This window comes from Oncorhynchus masou, chromosome 24 (assembly GCF_036934945.1).
Source record: "Oncorhynchus masou masou isolate Uvic2021 chromosome 24, UVic_Omas_1.1, whole genome shotgun sequence".
In the NCBI taxonomy this organism is placed as follows: Eukaryota; Metazoa; Chordata; class Actinopteri; order Salmoniformes; family Salmonidae; genus Oncorhynchus; species Oncorhynchus masou.
The window spans coordinates 91,535,787-91,557,247 of NC_088235.1; the positions used below are offsets into that span (position 1 = coordinate 91,535,787).

Consider the following 21,461-nt stretch of genomic DNA (forward strand, 5'->3'; position numbering starts at 1 on the left):
GTGGTAGCCATTTCAACGTGGGGACTCCGTCCCGGTTTGTAGATTTCTTAACAATTCCAACATGTAGCGACAGCTCCATATTTTCTGGTCTAATGTACATTTATTCAGGAATGGGTTTTATACACTTCTGAGAAAAGGGCGGTCCATGATGCCGATGTAATGTCTCACGTGGGCGTGGCTACTGATTTGGTTAAAGCTTCATATGGAAACCCATACTCTCATTTAGAAGGCTAACATCACATTTCATCTTTTCACAAATAGTTTCATATGTACTCATATACGTTTCACAACGTTTAGATAGATGTAAACACCATAATTGAGAAGTGGACACAACCAAAGTCACATTAATGTCTGTTTCCTCTCCGTCATAAGATCCCCAAATGAAACAAACTCGATGACTGTCCCTTAAGTGTCCATGGACCACTCCCACATTCTCAAAAGTATTGTTTACTTATTCAAACTTTTGATGTCCAAGGGTCTCTCTGTGTTCCACAGTTTACATTCAAACTCGAACACCACAGAGCACAGAGGCAGCGTATTTTACGACCGCCATAAAACAGCCGACTTCCCGCTCAACCCCTCTACGAGAGAGAGTACGCTGTAGAGCAAACCCACTGTAACCTGATCCTTCAGATCGTCACAGGAGAGTTATGACACTGTTGAGAGTTAAAACCCACCAGCGTTGCAGTTCTTGACACATTCAAACCGGCGAGCTTGGCACCTACCACCATACCCCGTTCAAAGGAACTTAAAAAAAGTTAAAATCCTTAAGGGGATCATAGCTTTCACCTTGACTCACCTGGTCGGTCGATGTCATGTTGTTCTTAATGTTTTGTACACTCAGTGTCGGTCAAATTAAGATCCTAAATCGGTAGCATTGATTGACTGACAGGGATAAACGTTGAGTAGAAATAAAGAGTTGAGGTACAGTGCCTTGCGAAAGTATTCGGCCCCCTTGAACTTTGCGACCTTTTGCCACATTTCAGGCTTCAAACATAAAGATATAAAACTGTATTTTTTTGTGAAGAATCAACAACAAGTGGGACACAATCATGAAGTGGAACGACATTTATTGGATATTTCAAACTTTTTTAACAAATCAAAAACTGAAAAATTGGGCGTGCAAAATTATTCAGCCCCTTTACTTTCAGTGCAGCAAACTCTCTCCAGAAGTTCAGTGAGGATCTCTGAATGATCCAATGTTGACCTAAATGACTAATGATGATAAATACAATCCACCTGTGTGTAATCAAGTCTCCGTATAAATGCACCTGCACTGTGATAGTCTCAGAGGTCCGTTAAAAGCGCAGAGAGCATCATGAAGAACAAGGAACACACCAGGCAGGTCCGAGATACTGTTGTGAAGAAGTTTAAAGCCGGATTTGGATACAAAAAGATTTCCCAAGCTTTAAACATCCCAATGAGCACTGTGCAAGCGATAATATTGAAATGGAAGGAGTATCAGACCACTGCAAATCTACCAAGACCTGGCCGTCCCTCTAAACTTTCAGCTCATACAAGAAGACTGATCAGAGATGCAGCCAAGAGGCCCATGATCACTCTGGATGAACTGCAGAGATCTACAGCTGAGGTGGGAGACTCTGTCCATAGGACAACAATCAGTCGTATATTGCACAAATCTGGCCTTTATGGAAGAGTGGCAAGAAGAAAGCCATTTCTTAAAGATATCCATAAAAAGTGTTGTTTAAAGTTTGCCACAAGCCACCTGGGAGACACACCAAACATGTGGAAGAAGGTGCTCTGGTCAGATGAAACCAAAATTGAACTTTTTGGCAACAATGCAAAATGTTATGTTTGGTGTAAAAGCAACACAGCGCATCACCCTGAACACACCATACCCATTATCAAACATGGTGGTGGCAGCATCATGGTTTGGGCCTGCTTTTCTTCAGCAGGGACAGGGAAGATGGTTAAAATTGATGGGAAGATGGATGGAGCCAAATACAGGACCATTCTGGAAGAAAACCTGATGGAGTCTGCAAAAGACCTGAGACTGGGACGGAGATTTGTCTTCCAACAAGACAATGATCCAAAACATAAAGCAAAATCTACAATGGAATGGTTCAAAAATAAACATATCCAGGTGTTAGAACGGCCAAGTCAAAGTCCAGACCTGAATCCAATCGAGAATCTGTGGAAAGAACTGAAAACTGCTGTTCACAAATGCTTTCCATCCAACCTCACTGAGCTCGAGCTGTTTTGCAAGGAGGAATGGGAAAAAATTTCAGTCTCTCGATGTGCAAAACTGATAGAGACATACCCCAAGCGACTTACAGCTGTAATCGCAGCAAAAGGTGGCGCTACAAAGTATTAACTTAAGGGGGCTGAATAATTTTGCACGCCCAATTTTTCAGGTTTTGATTTGTTAAAAAAGTTTGAAATATCCAATAAATGTCGTTCCACTTCATGATTGTGTCCCACTTGTTGTTGATTCTTCACAAAAAAGACAGTTTTATATCTTTATGTTTGAAGCCTGAAATGTGGCAAAAGGTCACAAAGTTCAAGGGTGCCGAATACTTTCGCAAGGCACTGTAAGTATTGTCTGGAGTAATGTGTCCAGCCTGTCCACAGACAGAGGGAACATTTTAATACTTATTTGGCTCCTTTTTTTATTTGCTGACGCCAGGCACCGTTCATTGTGCTCCATCCCTGACCTTGTAGTTGGATGAGTGGCCAAATAAGGCAGTTAAACCAGGAGAGTTGTCTCCTGTTTGTGACTGGAATCTCTTGTTTTTCAGTTACTATACAACGCATCCCTCCATTTCTCCCTTGTTCCCACTCCCTCCTTAACAAAACATTGCCAAAGTCACAACCTCTCTGCATATTCCCACCACAGCTCAGCTTGGATTTAAACCACTTAAATCACCACAGGGCCGCGTTCTGCTGCAGGCTCAGGCTCTCTGGAGGTTCCTACATGGGCTGATTGCATCGTTGCCTTTTATTCTGTTGCTTTATTTATTTTGGATGGTGGATCTATCTACCCACTGTGGATTTAGTGATTTCTCTTTCTTCTTATCTCTTTTTTCTTAGTCCGTCTCTCCTGCTTCCTGGCTGTCTGTTTTTCAGTCTTTCTCTTCTTCTAAATAAAAATGTTCCCCTTTCCCCTAATTTGCTGTATCTATCTGTGTCTGAATTCAATCACCACTCACCAGTTTCCAGTCTAAAGGATGGTTCCTCTCACATCTCTGTCCTCTGCCAAATCGTCTCATCCTTCAAGGGCTTTCCGTTTGTCTGAACTCTGCCAGCCATCTCTACTCGCATTTATGAATAATTTCCTCTTTTACCATTACTTCAAACGTCTCTCTTTCGTACCGATCCCCCCCCCCACACACACACACACACACAGTGGGGGAAAAAGTATTTAGTCAGCCACCAATTGTGCAAGTTCTCCCACTTAAAAAGATGAGAGGCCTGTAATTTACATCATAGGTACACCAACTATGACAGACAAAATTAGAAAAAAAAATCCAGAAAATCACATTGTAGGATTTTTAATGAATTTATTTGCAAATTATGGTGGAAAATAAGTATTTAGTCAATAACAAAAGTTTATCTCAATACTTTGGTATATACCCTTTGTTGGCAATGACAGAGGTCAAATGTTTTCTGTAAGTCTTCACAAGATTTTCACACACTGTTGCTGGTATTTTGGCCCATTCCTTCATGCAGATCTCCTCTAGAGCAGTGATGTTTTGGGGCTGTTGCTGGGCAACACGGACTTCAACTCCCTCCAAAGATTTTCTATGGGGTTGAGATCTGGAGACTGGCTAGGCCACTCCAGGACCTTGAAATGCTTCTTACGAAGCCACTCCTTCGTTGCCCGGGCGGTGTTTTGGGGATTATTGTCATGCTGAAAGACCCAGCCACGTTTCATCTTCGATGCCCTTGCTGATGGAAGGAGGTTTTCACTCAAAATCTCATGATACATGTCCCCATTCATTCTTTCCTTTACACGGATCAGTTGTCCTGGTCCCTTTGCAGAAAAACAGCCCCAAAGCATGATGTTTCCACCCCCATACTTCACAGTAGGTATGGTGTTCTTTGGATGCAATTCAGCATTCTTTGTCCTCCAAGCACGACGAGTTGAGTTTTTACCAAAAAGTTCTATTTTGATTTCATCTGACCATATGACATTCTCCCAATCTTCTTCTGGATCATTTTGACCCCACGGGGTGAGATCTTGCGTGGAGCCCCAGATCGAGGGAGATTATCAGTGGTCTTGTATGTCTTCCATTTCCTAATAATTGCTCCCACAGTTGATTTCTTCAAACCAAGCTGCTTACCTATTGTAGATTCAGTCTTCCCAGCCTGGTGCAGGTCTACAATTTTGTTTCTGGTGTCCTTTGACAGCTCTTTGGTCTTGGCCATAGTGGAGTTTGGAGTGTGACTGTTTGAGGTTGTGGACAGGTGTCTTTTATACTGATAACAAGTTCAAACAGGTGCCATTAATACAGGTAACGAGTGGAGGACAGAGGAGCCTCTTAAAGAAGAAGTTACAGGTCTGTGAGAGCCAGAAATCTTGCTTGTAGGTCACCAAATAATTATTTTCCACCATAATTTGCAAATAAATTCATAAAAAATCCTACAATGTGATTTTCTGGAGAATTTCTTTTCTCATTTTGTCTGTCATAGTTGAAGCGTACCTATGATGAAAATTAAAGGCCTCTCTCATCTTTTTAAGTGTGAGAACTTGCACAATTGGTGGCTGACTAAATACTTTTTTTGCCCCACTGTATATATACAGTATACTCACTCCTGACTTTAATATTGTGTGGAATATTAGGAACAGCAGGTAGTTCTGGCATGGTCCTGAGCTTTTCTCCTTCAGCCAGTGACTTTGAGGCCCAGGGAGAGGATCAGACCACACTTCACTCCTCTCAGACGATGGGATTCCCTCAAAACTCCTCAGCATTCTTCAGTACTTCCACACCAACATGCAAGGCACCATCCAGTTTGACGGGTCCACTTCAGACCCCTTCAAAATCTGTGGCGGAGTTAAGCATGGATGTGTACTGGCACCCACCTTGTTTCAGGATATTCTTTTCCCTCATCCTTTGGCACGCCTTTGGAACATGTACTGAGGGAGTTTACCTACATACAAGAATGGGCAGGAAACTATTCCATCTTGCTCGCTTAAAAGCTAAAACAAAAAGGACATTCTTTTTGCAGACGACGATCGGATGGACATCGGACAAATTACGAAGGACATTCCCAATGCAGAATTGACTTCTGGAAGGAGACCAACAGGCTGCTCACAGCTGCGCTATGTAGATGTCTGCAAGCAAGACCTCAAGTCCTTTTTCATCAACATTGATATCTAGGAAGATGCCCCCCAGGACCGTCTCCAATGGCAGCAGGCACTTCGCAACGGGCTGCTGACAAGCAAAACAACCCTGGCTCAACACCGAGAAGCAAAGACAAAAGAACATCAGGTCACCACCACAACATCTACAACATCCGGGCCGGTCTACAAATGTGGCAACTGTGGCCGAGTCTGCCTCGCACAGAATGGACTTCACAGCCACAGCAGATGCTGCGCTAAGACCTAACCCCTTAAGGCACAATAAATCTATGGTCTCCCGAGACTGTAACGCTGACGATGTTGATCCCACATACTGAGCTCTACTTCTCTTCTTCTCTAATGGCCATGGAACCCCAATTGGTCCTCTCTGTTTCATTCCTCCTCCTTCGGACTCATCAGCCACAGAGGAATGTGCCTCCTCACTCCGTGTTTCTGTACTGCACTCTGTTTTGTACTCCTCTATGACAGTCCGCCTCTAAAGGCACTACAGTTCCTGCATATGTAGATTGAGTTTGAATGAATTCATGTTTTGTGGTGATTATATGCTGGGGCCAAAGGCAGAGTGGTGTGTGGCAGTCCTAAGCACTGATTAACCATTAAAAACTGTCCACAGTAATGATCCCCAGCTGTAAGGGCCACAGCCAACTCATCCTGCATATATCCATTCACAAATAGACCCATCCATCAGCCTTCTACCACTGGTCCTCATTTACAAGTCGTTCCACAGAGAGAAGCTGGCCAGGCCTGAAAGAGGGAACAGGCGGGAGGTTGGGCACCATCTCTGCCAGAGTATTTATAGATCTGTGTGTTTGGACACACACCTGGTGGGAAGCAGTCCTCTTGGACAGGCCTCGAACACCCACTTCACCTTCAGCCTGTACTGAAGTTTTCAGTTGGAAATAAGCGGGCATGACGCCAGGCCGTGGCGGTGTGGATGGGCAGAGAACCCTGCCAATATCAGTAATACACTCCCGCCTCCATATCCCTGGTTGGCAGGCATGTGCCGTGCCTTGACAACAAGCCAGTCACATCAAACAGGAGGGAAATGGAACTCCTTGAGTTTATTCTCCTTTCTTGTATCGCACATTAAAATGAATGACTTCCTGCGTTGTGTGTTCTGACTGCCAAAGGCTGACTGGCTACTCTCAGTCCAATTGTTAGACTCGATTTGTTCTAAATTTATCTATGAAGTGAATGTTTGCCTCAAGTTTTCCATATGTGTTGTAGAATGTGTGAGGGAGCCACTATTCGGCCACGTGTGGTGTCAACCAGAGGTATGAGGGGTGAACTGAACATAAGGTCTACATGGCCTATTAGACCATTAGACAACAAAATCCTAGACCAACTCCAGCTATCAAGGACCACCACAATCCTGTTTTTAATTTCCCATGGAACGTTCAATTGTATATTGTAGCAGTTATTCTGCTGTTATGTCCATCCAGGTTTAAAATAGATACAGTACTGAATTATCAAAGATGAAGATGAAAAGTCTAATCAGAGGCAAATTAATATAAATGTGTTCCTCCTAGAGTGGACTGGGTGTTGCGTGCTCTGGTTTGTGTGGTTGTTTGTGTGTAGATGTGTGTGTGTGTGATTATGATATGTGACCTTCTCCCTACCAGTGGATGCTCTGGAGGCTATGATGGTCGCTTAGCTCCACCGTACCCCACCTTCCCTTCAGGTAGCCTCTCCTAGAGTACAGAGAGTGGAAATTATAGAGGATTTCACATTCACATCTAGCAGTGTGAATGCTGGCTTAGGAAGCCCACCAAAAATTCTGAGATTTCCATACCCAACTACAACATTTTCCATCAAGATAGAACTGCCAAAGGAGGAGGAGTTTCAATCTACTGCAGAGATAGCCTGTAAAGTTCTGTCATACCTTCCAGGTCTATGCCCAAACAGTTTGAGCTTCTAATTTTAAAAATGAATCTCTCCAGAAATAAGTATCTCACTGTTGCCGCCTGTTATAGACCCCCCTCAGCTGCCAGCTGTGCCCTGGACACCATATGTGAATTGATTGCCCCCCATCTATCTTCAGAGTTCGTTCTGTTAGGTGACCTAACTGGGATATGCTTAACACCCCAGCAGTCCTAGAATCTAAGCTAGATGCCCTCAATCTCACCCAAATTATCAAGGAAACCACCAGGTACAACCCTAAATCCGTAAACATGGGCACCCTCATAGATATTTTCCTGATCAACTTGCCCTCCAAATACACCTCTGCTGTTTTCAATCAGGATCTCAGCGATCACTGCCTCACTGCCTGCATCCGCTATGGATCCGCGGTCAAACGGCCACCCCTCATTACTGTCAAACGCTCCATAAAACACTTCTGCGAGCAGGCCTTTCTAGTCGACCTGGCCCGGGTATCCTGGAAGGATATTGACCTCATCCCGTCGGTAGAGGATGCCTGGTCATTCTTTAAAAGTAATTTCCTCACCATCTTAAATAAGCATGCCACTCTCTAAAAAATGTAGAACTAAGAACAGATATAGCCCTTGGTTCACTCCAGACCTGACTGCCCTCAACCAGCACAAAAAGATCCTGTGGCGGACTGCACTAGCATCGAATAGTCCCTGCGATATGCAACTTTTCAGGGAAGTCAGGAACATATACACACAGTCAGTCAGTAAAGCAAAGGCTAGCTTTTTCAAACAGAAATTTGCATCCTGTAGCTGATACAAGAATTATGTTCTGGATGTTCATAAACCATTTCAATTAAACTACTCAGTCTGCTAATCAGGATTTGTAAGATACTGATTAAAATGAAACAGACGGAGGCCCAGCTAAAATAGTCAATAAGGTTTATTCACGAGAGCGCAGGTCTGTTGTGCAAAAACCATTCATTTTATACTGGCTTCTTACGCACATACTTTCACACACAAACATAGGTATCCTACGCACACACTGTTCCCACACACACTGTCCAGCTAACCAGCTGACAAAGATTAGGGAGGAGCCCGTGAGAAGCACTCCCCATCCTCCCTCAAGATAGGGAGACCCTGGGAAGTACTCTCAGTGGCCCCCAGCCAAGGTCGGCACCGAATCTTGCCCAGACAGTCTGTTTTTAAGATACTATAATAGACATATCGTACAGATATTGTCACGCCCTGACCGTAGAGAGCCTTTTAATGTCTCTATTTGGTTTGGTCAGGGTGTGATTTGGGGTGGGTATTCTATGTTTAGTTTTCTATAATTTGGTGTTTCTATGTTTTGGCCGGGTATGGTTCTCAATCAGGGACAGCTGTCTATTGTTGTCTCTGATTGGGAACCATACTTAGGTAGCCCTTTTTCCCTCCTCTCTTTGTGGGAAGATGACTTTGTTTAGGGCACAAAGCCTTTGAGCTTCACGGTTGGTTTTTGTAGTGTTTATTGTTTTGTTCGGCGTCATTTTGATTAATAAAAGAAAATGTACCCTCACCACGCTGCACCTTGGTCCTCTCCTTTCAACAGCCATGACAGATATATTGTTATACTTCTAATTCTGACTAAAAACTACTCACAGATATACAGTGGGGCAAAAAAGTATTTAGTCAGCCACCAATTGTGCAAGTTATCCCACTTAAAAAGATGAGAGAGGCGTGTAATTTTCATCATAGGTACACTTCAACCATGAGGCGGCAGTGTAGCCTAGTGGTTAGAGCAAGTTCAAATCCCCGAGCTGACAAGGTACAAAATCTGTCGTTCTGCCCCTGAACAGGCAGTTAACCCACTGTTCCTAGGCCATCATTGAAAATAAGAATTTGTTCTTAACTGACTTGCCTAGTAAAATTAAGGTTAAAAAAAAAAAAAAAAAAAAATGACAGACAAAATGAGGGGAAAAAATCCAGAAAATCACATTGTAGGATTTTTAATGAATTTATTTGCAAATTATGGTGGAAAATGAGTATTTGGTCAATAACAAAAGTTTCTCAATACTTTGTTATATACCCTTTGTTGGCAATGACAGAGGTCAAATGTTTTCTGTAAGTCTTCACAAGGTTTTCACACACTGTTGCTGGTATTTTGGCCCATTCTTCCATGCAGATCTCCTCTAGAGCAGTGATGTTTTGGGGCTGTTGCTGGGCAAGACTTTCAACTCCCTCCAAAGATTTTCTATGGGGTTGAGATCTGGAGACTGGCTAGGCCACTCCAGGACCTTGAAATGCTTCTTACGAAGCCACTCCTTCGTTGCCCGGGCGGTGTGTTTGGGATCATTGTCATGCTGAAAGACCCAGCCACGTTTCATCGTCAATGCCTTTGCTGATGGCAGGAGGTTTTCACTCAAAATCTCACGATACATGGCCACATTCATTCTTTGCTTTACACGGATCAGTCGTCCTGGTCCCTTTGCAGAAAAACAGCCCCAAAGCATGATGTTTCCACCCCCATGCTTCACAGTAGGTATGGTGTTCTTTGGATGCAACTCAGCATTCTTTGTCCTCCAAACACGACGAGTTGAGTTTTTACCAAAAAGTTATATTTTGATTTCATCTGACCATATGACATTCTCCCAATCTTCTTCTGGATCATCCAAATGCTCTCTTGCAAACTTCAGACGGGCCTGGACATGTACTGGCTTAAGCAGGGGGACATTTGCTAAATTGTAATTACTTCACTACTATGGTCTATTTATTGCCTCACCTCCTCACGCCATTTGCACACACTGTATATAGACTTTATTTTTTTCTGTTGTGTTATTGACTGTACGCTTGTTTATGCCATGTGTAACTCTGTGTTGTTGTTTGTGTCGCACTGCTTTGCTTTATCTTGGCCAGGTCGCAGTTGTAAATGAGAACTTGTTCTCAACTGGCTTACCTGGTTAAATAAAGGTGAAATATATATATATATATATTTTTTTAAATAAAATATAGTTGTGAAAGAGAAGGAACTATTACAAATGATATTTCATCAAATGATATTGACCTTTAACTCAACAGTTCTGTGTAATACAGATATTTTCACAACCTCAACAACACTAATGACAGTGATGTAAAGGCCAATGTGTTGCCAGTGATGCCTCTGGCGCTATGTGTTATAATGAGACATTAGGAGGTTACTTCAGTGGAATAACCCACACTCAGTCATTCACACTATTTCCTGATTTCTCTGAAATTTTTCCCATCTTGTAAAATGAGGATATTTCTTTCGTAAGAAAATTGGCCAAAACATATTGAGCTGCGTTTTAGGTGTAAGGGAAGGGTCTGAGATGTTTTGCCATTTTGAAAAAATACTCAGAAGTCTGCTAAATAATTTGAACACAACTTTGATTTGTTCTCTTTCCCTCCTACAGTGGGCTCAGCTACCTGTTCTAAATATGCTGTTTGAGTTAGATTGGGGTGTTTGTGCCTCTGCTGTGTGTCCTAAATATGCTGTTTGAAAGATGTTGATGAAAATTTGTTCTGATGAAGCACTACCCTCTGAAGTTACATTGTTAATTTATTGAGCTGTCATTGTTAAGTTAAAATTAAAATGGCTCATAAAGCTGTCCTCACTGCATAATGACTTCAAGATAAGTTTAAGTCATTTTTTCCCCAAATTTTTATTGGAAGCTGAACACTCATGTGTAGGTGAATAATATAATCAGCTGACTGGCTTGCCCTTTTGCCCCTCCTCAGGTGTGTATCCTCCTCCTCTCTCTACACTTTACTCTTTTTCCCCTCTCTGTCTCATGTTTTCTCCTTAGTAAACACTTAATTCTTCACTCTCTCTCTGTCCTCCCTATGGGCCCCTCTCTCCACACACTCCATTGACTCCACTGTGGGGCAGTGCAGAGTGCAGACAGGTCTGAGCTGATCCAGTCCTACCAGCTGTAATACTGTAGGCTGCTGGGTGCTGAAGTACTGTATGTGCTGGTCCATTTTACCAGTCTGGCCTGGCATTCCCTCACACATGTACAGCAGGCAGAGCGAAAGCGACAGCAGAGGAGGGAGCGAGAGAAGGGAAATCAGAGAGGAGAAGGAAGGAGGACAGAATAGACAGGAGAGGAACACTGTCTGCAGTCCTCCAGACTAGAGGGTTGTCAGGTGCTAGTGTTGGGGAAGTGCAGGGGAGATGCAGGGGTGTTGTACTGGCTCTGACACTGCGGTAGGAGTTGGGTAGTGAGTGGAACCCCTGGTTGTCTGCTCTAGAGCTGCTGCCGCCACTGGGGGCAGAATAGAGCTGGGAAAGAGAAGGAACGATAACAAACACAGGCTGTCCGGTGTTGTGGGGCCAGCAAGAGGAATGGGTAGAGATGGAGAGATCACAACACATTCAGTCAGTGAAGGAGCTGCAGAGAGCAATATAGAGAAAGTTATATTCTTTCAACCAAATGTCCCAGTGTTTTCCAGTCCAGTAGATCTGTGCAGGGTCTCTGCTGCTCTCTTATAGATGAGCCCCATCTGTCTTCTCTGTACTGGAGCTCTCTGCTGATGACCAGCTGGTGACAAGCACCCATGTGATACAATTACATGTGCCATGCACAAACACACACCATTCAGTACACACACAGTAGGGCTCACACACACCGTACACACTTGAGTGGGTTGAGTGGGTTGTGCCGTGGCGGAGATCTTTGTGGGCTATACTCGGCCTTGTCTCAGGATGGTAAGTTGGTGGTTGAAGCTATCCCTCTGGTGGTGTGGGGGCTTGTCAGCTATGACAAGCCAACTGACATTTACTCCTGAGGTGCTGACTTGCTGCACCCTCGACAACTACTGTGATTATTATTATTTGACCATGCTGGTAATTTATGAACATTTTGGCCATGTTCTGTTATAATCTCCACCCGGCACAGCCCGAAGAGGACTGGCCACCCCTGATAGCCTGGTTCCTCTCTAGGTTTCTAGGGAGTTTTTCCCAGCCCCCATGCTTGTACACCTGCCTTGCTTGCTGTTTGGAGTTTTGGGCTGGGTTTCTGTACAGCACTTTGAGATATCAGCTGATGTAAGAAGGGCTATAGAAATACATTTGATTTGATTAGGGCTCACACACACCGTACAGTACACACACAGTAGGGCTCGTGCACACACAGTAGGGCTCGTACACACACAGTAGGGCTGGGACAATACCAGTATCGCATTATTTCTTCCATGGCAAAAATGAAAACACAAAGCAGATATCATGGCACAGATGCAGACACAGGAGGCAGATAGTTGGAGTATTACAATGTTTATTAATCCAAAGGAGTAGGCAAGAGAATAGTCGTGGACAGGCAAATACCAATGGGTACTGAAGGACAGGCAGAATCAAGGTCAGGGCAGGCAGGATGATCAGGCAGGCACAAAAGCAGTCCAGAGCCAGGCAGGGGTCAGAACCGGAAGGACTATAAAAATAGAATAGGAAAGGAGTACGTGAAAAACACGCTGGTTGACTTGACTAAACTTGCAAGACAAACTGGCACAGAGAGACAGGAAACACAGGGATAAATACACTGGGGAAAATAAGCGACACCTGCAGGGGGTGGAGACAATCACAGGAACAGGTGAAACAGATCAGGGCGTGACAGCAGACTAAACTCTTTTTTTCTTTAATACTGTATGTAAACTATTGTGTGCTATAGCTTTAAAAAATACAACAATTTGACTCTGGAGGACAAAATAATGATGTTTATTTCCAACATTAGGGCTGTTTTCCTAAAGAAGTTAAATCTGCGTCATATTTTGTTTCCTTGCCATGATACTAACACGTTTCGCGATACTGGTATTGTCCCGGCCCTAACGCACACACACACACCCTACATTTCCACAGCACACTCAGGTTGACCAGTAGCTAGATGTGTCATTAATTCATATAAACTCAGACAAATGCCAAGTATGACACACATTCGGCCTCTTGCCTCTTACTCACACTCCTCCTCATGCCCACAATATCATGCAGCTTATCAACCTACACATTCACACTCTCCCTCCTACACACACTATGACTATGTTCTTCTTAATCTAGTGTGTCTCTGTCTCAACTCTTTGCTGCAGTGGGTCGTGCTGAGGATCATATCGGGGACAGCTGTGTTCCAGGTTATATGAGGGAAGTGGGACATATGGGCAGCTGGGAAGCTGTGATGTAACCACAGGAGGAGAGGAGGAAGTCAGGGAGGGAGGGACAGCCATGTGTGTGACAGGCCCACTGGGACAGACAGACAGATCTGGCACTGTGGCTCTGTTCTGGTCCCCATGGAGAGCTCTGGTTTACCTGTCTCTCTCCCAGGATGTTAAGACCTCCAGGGTGTTGGGGTGTGTGCGCACTAGGGTTGAATATTTTCCAAGTATTTTACAAATGTTCCAGCCTGAGATTATATCATTTTTCTCCCAGGTAATTCGGTGTGTCATTCAAAAGCATATACATATGTCTGGATTTGATTAGGGCTTTGATCAGCATGAACATTCAGACCTGATGCTACCTGAGCCTAATGAGCCATATATTAAGTACATTTTAGGAGCCCTACATTAACAACATTTAATGAGCCCAAGCCCTAAATAGCTCAAATGATTGTGTCGTTATCCAATACATATATGATATAGGCTACTGCACATTATGCACATCATAAAAATGTAAAACCCCATAGATGTAGCTACATATATGATCTCTTGGGTAAATAAATTAAACTAGCTCCAGTAAGCTTTGTTTTTTTAGTGTGAACTGTATTACTGTACTGTGTTGTTTTATATTGACTGGAATAACATCATGATAGAACAGAAGAGAACATGCATTTCTAGTGCAGCACATGCACACGATTTGATTTTAATTTTGAAATATAATAGGCCCTCTTTGTATAATTAGTAGGCTGATGTATATATACCTTTCATAATATTTCCCTTAATGTTATTAGCCTACCTCCTCTTTCTCTCTCTATTGTTGCTTCATTCATTCCTCGCTTTCAACAGTTAAATGAAATACATTTTGTTGTCATTCTGATAACATCCTTCAATAATATTAGACTAAAATTAGATGCAGAAGGCTTTCACTTCTCTTCACGAAGATTGAATGGTTATGGGTCTGAATAAATAACTGCTTTAGCCTCCTGCCGTTGTGCTCGTTCACTCTTCTCTCAAACTACTGGTGAGTTCTATTGGCGGCTGTATTTATCATTCAGCAAAAAAAAGAGCTTGCGTCCCTCTTCGAATAGTCTATTGGTATAAGAAATACAAATACCAATATTCTAGTCCAGCTTTTCCTGCATGGGACTCCAAGAGCTAAGGAGCACTTTTTAAGGAGAGAGACCAGCAAAGCACAGGTATGAGTGTATTGCGCAAGAGACAGAAGCTATAAGTTAGAAACTTATTATGCATAACCCATCATTAATTAGCTAAATATAAGGCTAATGCATTGAATGTATTACTTGAAAGAGATAGGACATCTATATATAAGGCTATATATTTCAGTTGAAGGAGCGAGAGAAAGACCGAGAGAGTGTTTGTGCATGCACGATAAAGCAACGATATTCCAGTGATAGGCTGTTTTAAAACTGCAGCTGCAATAAAAAAACAGAAACTTTCAAATAACAAAACAAGGTGACCCCCGAAAGCCAGATGGAGATGAGTAAATTAGATGCGCATTCTGTCTTTATATTAGCAACTGTAGACCTACCTGTCACAAGAGAAAAGTTACCATGATGTGATGATCGTTCTACATGCATTGTGAACTACACTCCATACTGAGATGGGCTGTCTGTCCCCACCCTGAGTGTTGATTCATCATGCAGAGGCCCTAGAGAAGCCAGCTTTAGCCATTGCACATAATTTAACGGTTCCATTTCATGCCATGCTGTTCATATAAATACTTTATTATAATTTACTGGTTTCACTCAGTTATTTATCCCGGGAAAAGGGAGTGGTTTTAGGCAGTACATCTCGGGAAACCTGGTTCCCCCCATTCAACCATAATGTGCACGCCCTTCATTCTATCTATTTTATGAACATTTTAGTAGTGAATTACATTTTATGTGTGTATGTTGCTAGCAGAGTAGAGGCTCATCCCTTCTGGCGTATGTAGAGGTGTCAGTGGCATGTGTTCTGGTTACATACTGCTCTTTAAAGGGCTCTGCTTAGCTCCACTGATACCCTCTGAGTTACATCCTGACTGGAACAGCCCTCTCTGGGCACCAGCCTCTGATGTTTGGGAGTTAGCACCTAGGCTTACACTCTGGCTAATGCAACACAGAACAGTCCCACTCAACCCTCCCAAAGACATCCTCACACATTCAGACTCACTGACACATCCCTCCTTCAACCTCCCTCTCTGTCTCTTCTGGTCGGTGCAGGCAGCCCGGGCAGCTGGCTGGCCATTTGGTGAACACTTGTCCTCTGAATGTGATCTCATCTCATCCCTGTAGCTCAGTATGGAGGGGCTTGTCATCTCTCCAGCTGGCAGGGCATCACTCACACACACACACACACACACACACACACACACACAGGGATTGTATTAGTGTTCTGGGTGTTATTAATGGTAACCAATATGTAAGTGACACAAACATTCTCTTTCTGTGTTAATAGTGTTAGAGACTGAATTTGGAAACACATTCTTGATCCCCAGGCTTAGAGGAACACATAGCTCATTCTCTCGCATACACAATGTTTTCCTGTATGAAACCTGCACTAGGAAACGAACACTTCTTCATTCAGTGACAGTGACTCTGTGTGAAGTGGGTATAAGTGTGTTAGTGCTAACAACTGTGGAAGACTGCAAACAGGCCCTCAGGTCTGCACTCCCGCTGCTAAGAGAACTCCCAGTGCCCAAATATTTAATGAGTCCTTCAACTCCACTGCTCTCTCTTCTCTCTCTCTCTCTCTATGCTTTGGCAAGGGTGTTTTTCACGTTCCAATTGGATGAGCTGTCTATGTCAGATGGCTTTTGAGCACCATATGTGTCTATTTGTAAAGTTAATGCACATGTGTATTCTCTCTACTTAGAGAAACTGACACTTTAAGAGACTGGAGGTACACGTCTGTTTCAGTTTCTGTCACTATGTCCAGCCTAAAATACCCCTCCATTGTGTTTGTGCGGGGGGGAGGGGGGGGGATTAGTGAATTATGGTGTGAAAGAGTGTGGCCCTGTGGAACCAGGAGTCCTCCAGTAAATAATGGAGCTGTTTGTTGAGCCGAGAGGGGGGCTGCTTTCATCTAAAGGTCACAGGAGGACAGAGGTGGGCTTTGTGTTCACCACAGGATGCTATTAAACTAAAGCCAAACAGAGAGCCTTGTGGGTAAAGGTGCTGCTATCATCTGGTCCCCTGGGCCCAGCATTTCTACAGAAATGAGCAGAGAAAATGGGACAATAGAATGTTACCTGGCTTATTGCACTGCTTCTGCCACTCTCTAGTTTCCATTGTCCAACAAGAAGACTGTTTCAGTGGTGTCCAGTGAGGAAGCAGTGTTTGTGGTTATTGACCAGTGAGTTGTTGCAGTGAGGAGAAGTGGCACCGGTACAGGGACTACGGGGAGATGACACACTGAGAGAAGAGAGACGGAGACAAAGAGGGGAGACATGCAGTCTCATGCAGGTACAACACACACACTCCTACACACTTTGTTGAGATAGACAGTGTAAGCAACCAGTGATTGTCTGTGTATGTTAACAGTAGCAGCAGGAGAAGACATGAGAGTAAGGAGGGGGACAGCCAACCTATCTGAGCCCACAGTGACTCTCACCAGCCAATAGGAGGCCCCGGTGTGACCCTCATGCATTCTGTTTAACCTGTCAGAGACTGGACTGCTTCTCTTGATATTAATATGTTTTAGTTTACTTTGAAGGTGAAAAACCAAATAATTGTTTTATGTTTACGTTGAATACAACCTGTATATTTTGTCTCACCTGAGAGAGGTGTTTGTTTTGTTGCATTTAAGGGATAGGTTTGGATAAAGGAGCTGACTGGACCTCAGCCGAATAGTTAGAATTTCATTGAGCTGTGCTAAATAATATCTTATCCCAGGCAATTTAACACGAACCCAAACCACAACTGTTGCCAAAGCTCTCAGACAAGTGTCCTTTTCCAATGACTTTATTGATTATTTTACCAAAAGGTACCATCAGATATACTACGCAGGCCGAAGCATGTGATAGAACTGCGTTAAATGGCCCTAGACCAGACACATCCACGGAAACACACAGAAACCAAGTCAGGTTTTTTTTTCTTTTTAAAAGTAGGAAAATCAGTAAGGCCTCCACGATGTCACCTTCATATTACTTTTAACAGATTATGAACACAATTTTACTTAATTTTTTTTACTAAACTTTTGCCAGTGTTTTGATAATTTAGCAACAGCTTCTGAAAACATCTCAACACAAACGGCTACTTGGCAATGTGTCTTCAGTCCAACAGATGAAGATGATGACCACTGTTAATACAAACGTAATAAAGCCTATATTGAAAGGCCATCAAACAATCATTGAAAGAAATAGAAACATAGTACAATTGCTTGAGTCTGTATTTTTTTAGATAGCTAACATTTACAATAAAGAAATGTGAGTCCAATGAAATGCATACTCTAACATAGAACCAATGGAATTGGCAACTTGTGTCCCCTCCCAACCACCCACCCCCTCATTGGATGCGTTGTCCTCGAACAAGCCTCTGCTCCAATCAGATTGCTCCGAACATCCCAGGGGTAGGGCCACAGATCCAGCTCCGTCCAGCTCAGTGTCTCTGGGGAGTTTGGTCAAATTCCAGTCACATGGATGGTTGGCCTCCTCTGAACTCCTGGCAAAGTCTCAGCTGTCCATCAGGAGTCAGGGTTCTTAAGGTCCGCCTTCCATAGCTACATCACTAGTGAAAGCCCATCCCATACGGTAGGGCTCAGTGTTGTAATCCATTTAAAAGCTCTGCCCACATTCCTGGGTCAGTGTTGGCCCCTCCCTGTGGCTGCAGCGGGGCTACAGCAGGCTTCCAGGCCAGGACACGATGGTCAGGGTGATTCTGCCCCGCAGGTCCTTCAGCAGACGCACCAGGGCTGTGTGGGTCATCCCCCATGTACTCTTGCCATTCACCTCCAGCAGAATGTCCCCACATCTACACACAGAAATGGGGGGGTTAATGCAGGGATTGACAACCATAGAGATGGACTTAGTATAGTAAAGGAGGCCCATATAGCAATGCTAGCAGTGTGTAAATGCAAGACTGCTGTAACGATAAGGTAAATACTGGACGTAATTTGTCACAGAAAAATTGAAGATTCAGCAAACATGCAGTGATATAGGTTCTCTGGCCAGTGTGTGAGATATAGGTTTAGTAGTCTGTACCGTATCCTGCCGTCGTTGTAGGCTGGTGTGCCCTCCACGATGGAACGGATGAAGAAGGACTGATTGCAGTTGACCTCCTCCTGCCCCCCCACGATGCTGAAGCCCAGGCTGCCTGAGGTGCTCCGGCGCAGCACAATGTCTTTGCAGCAGTACAGGTGCCTGCAAGGGACAAAAAGGGGGATTAGGGAATCTCTAGACTGCTGCCAGCATTCAAATGTGTGCCCATCCTGTACTGTGTGCACATATGCAGCAGTGAGATTGCAGAGTCCCGTGGCAGTCTGTCATAAAAAAAACAACGGCTTGGCTGTCATTCAATGAGAATGGAGACATGGCTTTCCCTCCCAGGTGAGGCAGAGCTGTGAAAATACAGTGCCCGGGGGTGAGTGAAAATTACATTCAAATCCTGTTGGAACTGTTGCCCATTTGGACTGAATTCCCATGGTGAATCACTAGTTGGTTTTCACTTTTCTAATCAATTTTGCCGGTTGGGGAGAAATTGAGTTTCTATTTTACTCCAGTAGTTAAAAAATAAACTACAGTAAGGGCAGGTTTTTATACCAGCAGTGGCAGATCTGTAGAGAAATGGACATACCCAGGGGTACAAACTAAGAATAAAAGTTTGGAGGGGAGGGGCCTTTGGATCACTACTGGCTGTAAACGAGTGATGCACATTTGTAAGCGAATGAATGATGCATGTTTGGTTGAACGAGTGATGCGCGTTTGGAACAATACTGACTGAATCCAAGGCTCAGCCAATCGTTCACTTAACAACAGGATGCAGCACGCAACTGAAGACAGAAGAGACAACCAATCTGCTAGTTACAGAATCTGCATAAGCTCTGGAAAGACAGCAGAGAGTGTAAAGGCAGTTTGCCAGTTACAGCAGTGCATCCCTGAACCATAACGAAGAGGTAGGTGAGAAGCCTGACCACGGAGACAGATGAGAAGGTGATGAAGTGTGCTTCATGAGCTGTAACCGAAAAACCACTGGCATTTGAAAAGTTTAAGATGAGGGAGAAAGTGTGGTGGAACAATTATTGTTACCATTGTTAAGTATCTTGCTATAGTAGCTGGATCAAATTCTCTGTTAGCTAGCCAGAGAAATGTTGAGCAACATTAGCCAACTTAGCTGATCAAATAATTTAGTTTATTGTTTGAAAATTAGCTGGCTAATAAAGTCAAACAGCTAGCTAGCTGACGTTAGTAACCTAACCAATACGCTATAGTATTAACTGACCCCTTGCCGCTCATAAAGTTAGTTGCTTACTGGACCCTGGCAATCTGTGTGAAATGTTAACTAGTTCACTAGCAAACGAACAAACTACTATCTGTGAACTAATGTTTTCCCTCTACAGTATGTGGTTCATTTTCAGAATGAGAGGATTTTGTGAAAATTAGGTGTTGCTTGTTAAACAAGTGGATTAAGTGATCAAGTGTAGCTGGAGCTGGGATGTCAATAGAGGTGAAAGAAACACCACACACTTTCCCTCTTTTAATACAGTGGATAAAAGGGGTATGCCAGGTGTCCTCTCTGCCTGAAAGAGATCAATTATGCCAAAAAAAGGTATCATGCTCTGCTGGCACATTGTAGAACAGATGTCCACAGGCAGAAAGTGAAGAATGTAATAACGTACAGTGTTGTCCAAAGATATTGCTTTTGTTGTGTTGTATTTGACAGTAACACGTGAGTGAGGGAGGATTATTACATGTTTTACTCAGGGAACGTTATCTTTGCACACATGTAGCCTTGTGCACTTGATCGATGTCTATAGTGGCCACTATAAAAGAGCAAAAATAGAATGCCTGTTTGTTTCATTCTGTTTCTACTTTTTTTCCCATGTGCAATATTTAGATGTGTGTGTGTGTGTGGTCATAAGCATTATATTATAAAGGCTGTCATGGCTGACTGCAATATAAGTGTATTGTTTTTTTCTCGAGACTTGAGTGTAATTTGCAGTCAAGTCTAGGCAACAAATAACATTGGATTGCTTTCCTTACATTCTTTAGCTGTGAGTTAGGCTCACATTAACCACTTTTTATTTTGCACACAGAGATTGATTGTGTAGATCATTTTCTTTGTTGTTTAATTACTTAAAAAACCTGCATTTCTCCCTAGCAGGGACTTTTTGCATGTTTCTGTGCAAAAAAAAGTATCACCTATTTGGGCACTCACCAGTTTGCATCCCTGGGCATAGCCCTCACTCTGCCAGAATCTGAACTCTATCCAAACAAGAGACATAGATGGGGTTTAATCCCTCAATCCAACAACTCTGCCACACATCACATGCCAGGAGATGGGAAGACTTGTCTGATGAGCAAATCAACTTTAAAGATGGCAAGGTGAGCTGTTTAAAAGAGAATGATGGAGAGTGTCAGTGTGACCACATGGGATGGAGAGTGTCAGTGTGACCACATGGGATGGAGAGTGTCAGTGTGACCACATGGGATGGAGAGTGTCAGTGTGACCACATGGGATGGAGAGTGTCAGTGTGTCCACATGGGATGGAGAGTGTCAGTGTGTCCACATGGGATGAGAGTGTCAGTGTGTCCACATGGGATGGAGAGTGTCAGTGTGTCCACATGGGATGGTGAGTGTGGGAGAGAGTGTCAGTGTGTCCACATGGGATGGAGAGTGTCAGTGTGTCCACATGGGATAGAGAGTGTCAGTGTGACCACATGGGATGGAGAGTGTCAGTGTGTCCACATGGGATAGAGAGTGTCAGTGTGTCCACATGGGATAGAGAGTGTCAGTGTGTCCACATGGGATGGAGAGTGTCAGAGTGTCCACATGGGATGGAGAGTGTCAGAGTGTCCACATGGGATGGAGAGTGTCAGTGTGACCACATGGGATGGAGAGTGTCAGTGTGACCACATGGGATGGAGAGTGTCAGAGTGTCCACATGGGATGGAGAGTGTCAGAGTGACCACATGGGATAGA

At 43.6% G+C, this 21,461-nt stretch overlaps 1 protein-coding gene across 1 annotated transcript in view; it reads right to left on the reverse strand.

Annotated features, from left to right (window-relative positions):
* Positions 1-17,269: 17,269 nt before the first annotated feature.
* Positions 17,270-21,461, reverse strand: part of LOC135513011 (E3 ubiquitin-protein ligase LNX-like) — an 84,563-nt gene continuing 80,371 nt past the window's right edge. Inside the window, 2 exon segments of the mRNA XM_064935636.1 lie at positions 17,270-18,293; positions 18,524-18,682. Coding sequence (XP_064791708.1) covers positions 18,158-18,293; positions 18,524-18,682 — 295 coding nt within the window. The 3' untranslated portion in view covers positions 17,270-18,157.